This window comes from Pygoscelis adeliae, unplaced genomic scaffold (genome assembly GCF_000699105.1).
Source record: "Pygoscelis adeliae isolate BGI_AS28 unplaced genomic scaffold, ASM69910v1 Scaffold7, whole genome shotgun sequence".
NCBI classification, from domain to species: domain Eukaryota; kingdom Metazoa; phylum Chordata; class Aves; order Sphenisciformes; family Spheniscidae; genus Pygoscelis; species Pygoscelis adeliae.
In genome coordinates, this window is record NW_008825268.1 from 2,697,182 (window position 1) to 2,700,994 (window position 3,813).

General features: G+C 44.0%; 1 protein-coding gene across 1 annotated transcript in view; it reads right to left on the bottom strand.

The window, feature by feature from the left end:
• Positions 1 to 3,813, bottom strand: part of CPS1 (carbamoyl-phosphate synthase 1, mitochondrial) — a 99,202-nt gene that overhangs the window by 23,931 nt on the left and 71,458 nt on the right. The window contains exons 26-28 of the mRNA XM_009329645.1: positions 3,069 to 3,263; positions 2,430 to 2,497; positions 85 to 160 (exon numbers count right to left, since the gene is read on the bottom strand). Coding sequence (XP_009327920.1) covers positions 85 to 160; positions 2,430 to 2,497; positions 3,069 to 3,263 — 339 coding nt within the window. The remainder of the gene's footprint in view (positions 1 to 84; positions 161 to 2,429; positions 2,498 to 3,068; positions 3,264 to 3,813) is intronic.

The following is a 3,813-nucleotide window of genomic DNA, read 5'->3' on the forward strand; positions in this document are numbered from 1 at the left end:
ACAAAGAGATGGAAAACACATTAGAAGTGAAACAAATACAGCAAACACAAAAAGAAAAAGCAGTAGAAGCGCAAAGACCGGTACCTGAGAGACTCTGGTGGCTTCTGCTAAGAACTTCTTCATTTCCTCTTCAGTGAATACTACATTCATTGCAGACCCACTGTGAGAACAGCAAGGAAAAGAAAACAGGTCAGCTTCTCTTGTGACTTCAAGGGAGATATGAGGGTGTTAGACACCACAGCATAGGGTTGCCAACTACCTTTATATGACAGACTAGCCAAACAAGCTCCTGACTCAAGCCACTTGCTCCACTCTTGACTGAAAGAAAAGCAGAGCTTGTACCTAAGGAACTTCCATTATACTTTCCAGAGAAGATAGGTGACCTTCAGAACCATAACGAAGAATCAAAGAACCACGGTTGTGTAGCCTTAGCACTGCTGTCAAATTCCCTTTCTGACCCAAGCCTTTAAACCTCCCCCTAAGCTGGAAGAGATGGCTAGTCAGCCAGATAGCCCTGCTAAGGACCCAGACTTTCACTGTATGTGCAGGTTAGCTGTGAGCTCAGGACAAAACAGATGCTTTGCTCACTTTAGCCCAATTGCTCACCAGTGACAGATGAAGCGAGGAATGCACAGGCCACCAGTGATGGTTTGGACAGTGTAAATGCAGATGAAAATGGGATGTTCTTTGCTGGCCATTTCACTACGCCCCTCCCCTAATGACAGTCCTTAAGGGAGGGGCACAGCAGATACAGACACTGTATCTGAAAGCTACTTTGAAATGTAGCTGTCAGTAATACCAGAGAGGGGGATTTGGGAGAACATAGGGTTGAGAGTCAGTGATTCAGGTCCCTTTTAAAGACAAGAATCTTTTTTAAAAGGTGTTACATTGGTTGCTTCTACCATTGATGTTCAGCTTCCCCCTTGCTTTTGTGGGCAAGGCCACAGAGGCTGTGGGGAAAAGTGGAAGAAGGATCTACCCCACAAAATCTGTCACTTCAGCCTAAGATAAATAGACACAAGTACCTAGGTGATTATACTTACTGGACTACCTCTTCAGCTGATGTAAATCAATAGAGTTCAGTTAAATCCATGGACCTATGACAGTTGCACCACTGAGGATGTGAGCTGATGCACACAGTACATAACTGGTGGGGAAATGCATTTAGTTTTCCAGGGCAACTGACAAATATTAAAGGCTGTATCTGTTCAAAGGATGAAGAAGTCTAGCTGTGGACTTGCTGCTGTTCTGCAAATAGAGGCCAGACAGTGTGCTGTGCTAGGGCTTTTCACTTTCTATTTCAAGTTTTACATCCTCCAGTATCATCTTTCTCCCTGAAGTCCCCCTAACCTGCACAAACACCCTTTAGCAAATACTTACATGGAAAGGGCCTATACTGAATTTAATACGGATGGAAACAATAGTCTAAAAGAAGTGTTCCCTAAAAATCTGGAGCATTACATCAGGAGCAGTTTCTAACTTATACTCCTGATCTGAGTGCTGGTTTTTAAACTTTGCTTCACAACCCCACTGCAAGCTTCAGAAACTGGATAGAAAAGTCACATTCAGCAGTCTTTTCTAAAGGGTAGTTCCTTGAGGGTTGAACAGATAAGAAATCCTTCTCCTTTTCTTCTTTTTAAATAAGAATGGGGTTTTTTTCTCCCCTGAAAATGAATATTGTGCCTCTTCATTTTGATATGTCTCTTTTTCACATGAAAACGATCCTGTCTCCAATTTATTTTCCCTTGTAAACTATGCCCAGAAAACTGTCTCTCTGTGCCTAGTCATCCAGCTATGAGGAAACTCCTCGCAGAGAAGAGTGATCATTCAGAACGTGTATTTGCTGTGTGTATGCGCTGGTGTAACTTCTTCAAAAAGTCTAGCTGTTGGAAATGTGTGGCTCTATACAATGTCTATTTAAAGAGAAGCAGCTGCCGCAGTGTAGGGACATAAAACATGCCTGTAAGCAGAGAAGCTTGGCAAATAAGAAGCTGAATTCAAAAGATGTGCTGTCATTTTCTGAAAACAGATGCCAACCCCAATAAATGGCCTCAGCATGTTCCCTCCTGTTTTTGCCAGTGGCAAACAATCTTCTGGCTTAATTGCACAGGTAGTAGTCTCAGGAACCTTAAAGAATATCCCAGATAGTTTGTGGTTTTGGCCTTGAGATATGTAAAAGGTAACGCAGCTAAACAGACATTCTTATGATTTTGTTCTACCTTTGATCTGTGCCTAATGGACATAAGGGATCCATTGGCTTCCTTTATTGGTTTGAGCATCTGTCCCACCTGTTAGGATGGGCAGCTTTATGCCACATGCACCTAGCATAGCGTTTTCCACGTCCACTGAAATTATTCTCCCTTGTCTCAAAGAGGCTTTTGTAGCTCATACCCCTGACTGGATGACCTCTGATGGTTGTTGAGCCTTACCTCAGAACATAGGAAGGCCTCAGCAAACATGGGTAACTCACAGAGCTTGCAAATTCAACTGCATCTCTCTAAAGAAAGGGAGGAAAAACATGCTGTGAACAAGAAAATATTTTAAAGTCATACCAAAATTTCAACTCTAACTGCATTTGCACTTTACTAGCCATTAAGACTGAGAGGGAGGGGGGGAAGTTGAGGACTACAGCCTAGGCTGAATGTAATACATGACTTCCTGGTTCCAGAGTTGTCATCTTCAGACCTTCCCTGTCCATAGAGCTTCACCAGGAAAAAAGAGCAGTGCTGACACATCTCTATCCCTTTGCAATCTCCACCTGCTAGAATAGTTTTCAAGGCCAACAGGATAAACTAGAGTAGCCTGACCGTGGTGCTAACTTCTGCTGAGTATATACCCCATGTTGTGTAAAGGTGATTTAAAGACACTTCCCTTCCAGTTTCCATCCCACTCCCAGTGATGCTATAGCATCACTTTACAGGGATCAAAAATTCTTCAACACTGGCAGTAAAAAACTGTCAAATGTCTTTGGAATCTCGAAATCTATCAGTAAGTCGGTCCCCCCTGAGCAGATGTCCATAACATCCCCCAGCTGCTTCATCGTTTCCCAGATGCACATCCCAGCTTACCAGCGTGCTGACTGCCTTCCAGGGAGCCTGGGCCACATGCAGCTCATCCAGAACAGCTGAGAATATGGAGCGATCTTCTGCCCGGTCAATCTGCAAAGGATTTGTGCCAAGGATCTTCACTCCACTCTGGTGTAGTGGCACTGCCAAGTTATTGGGAATCTGCCCACCTACAGAAATAATGCAACCACTGCATCCCTGTTGGCAGAGACAAAGGAGCACAGTCATGTCCAAGTTAGCTTAACATTAAGAGCTGTTATAATGAGGAATCCAATATTTAGGTTACAGGTTGCTATGAGCAAAGGCAGATCATAATTGTGCTGATCCAGAGGCACCCAGGCTGCAAAGTGTGATTCAGAGTGTGTAGCCTCTCTAAAACAGCAATATCCTCCTTGATACCACTCAGACAGCAGTAACTTGAGGTCAAATTCCCCAAGAAACCAAAGAAATGTGCAGTGTTCACATGCCTTTTGACATCAAGCCAAGATTTTAACTTCTGCTAGAACCACAGACTGTTACCTTGTTTTCATGTCATGTTTAGGTGCTTCTACTTTCCCAGTGAGGATAAGCACTGAGCTGACACATGCTCCCTTGCTTTGCAGAGGAAGGGCGCTGTACTATGAAACCCTCACGCCCTACAATGAAACTCAAAACTCCGATCGGTGGGGTCAGGCCTCCCTCCCGTGTTCTCCTACACATGTGAACATGGGGACCACCACTTCAACCAACCACTCCCCTTTCTTTCTCA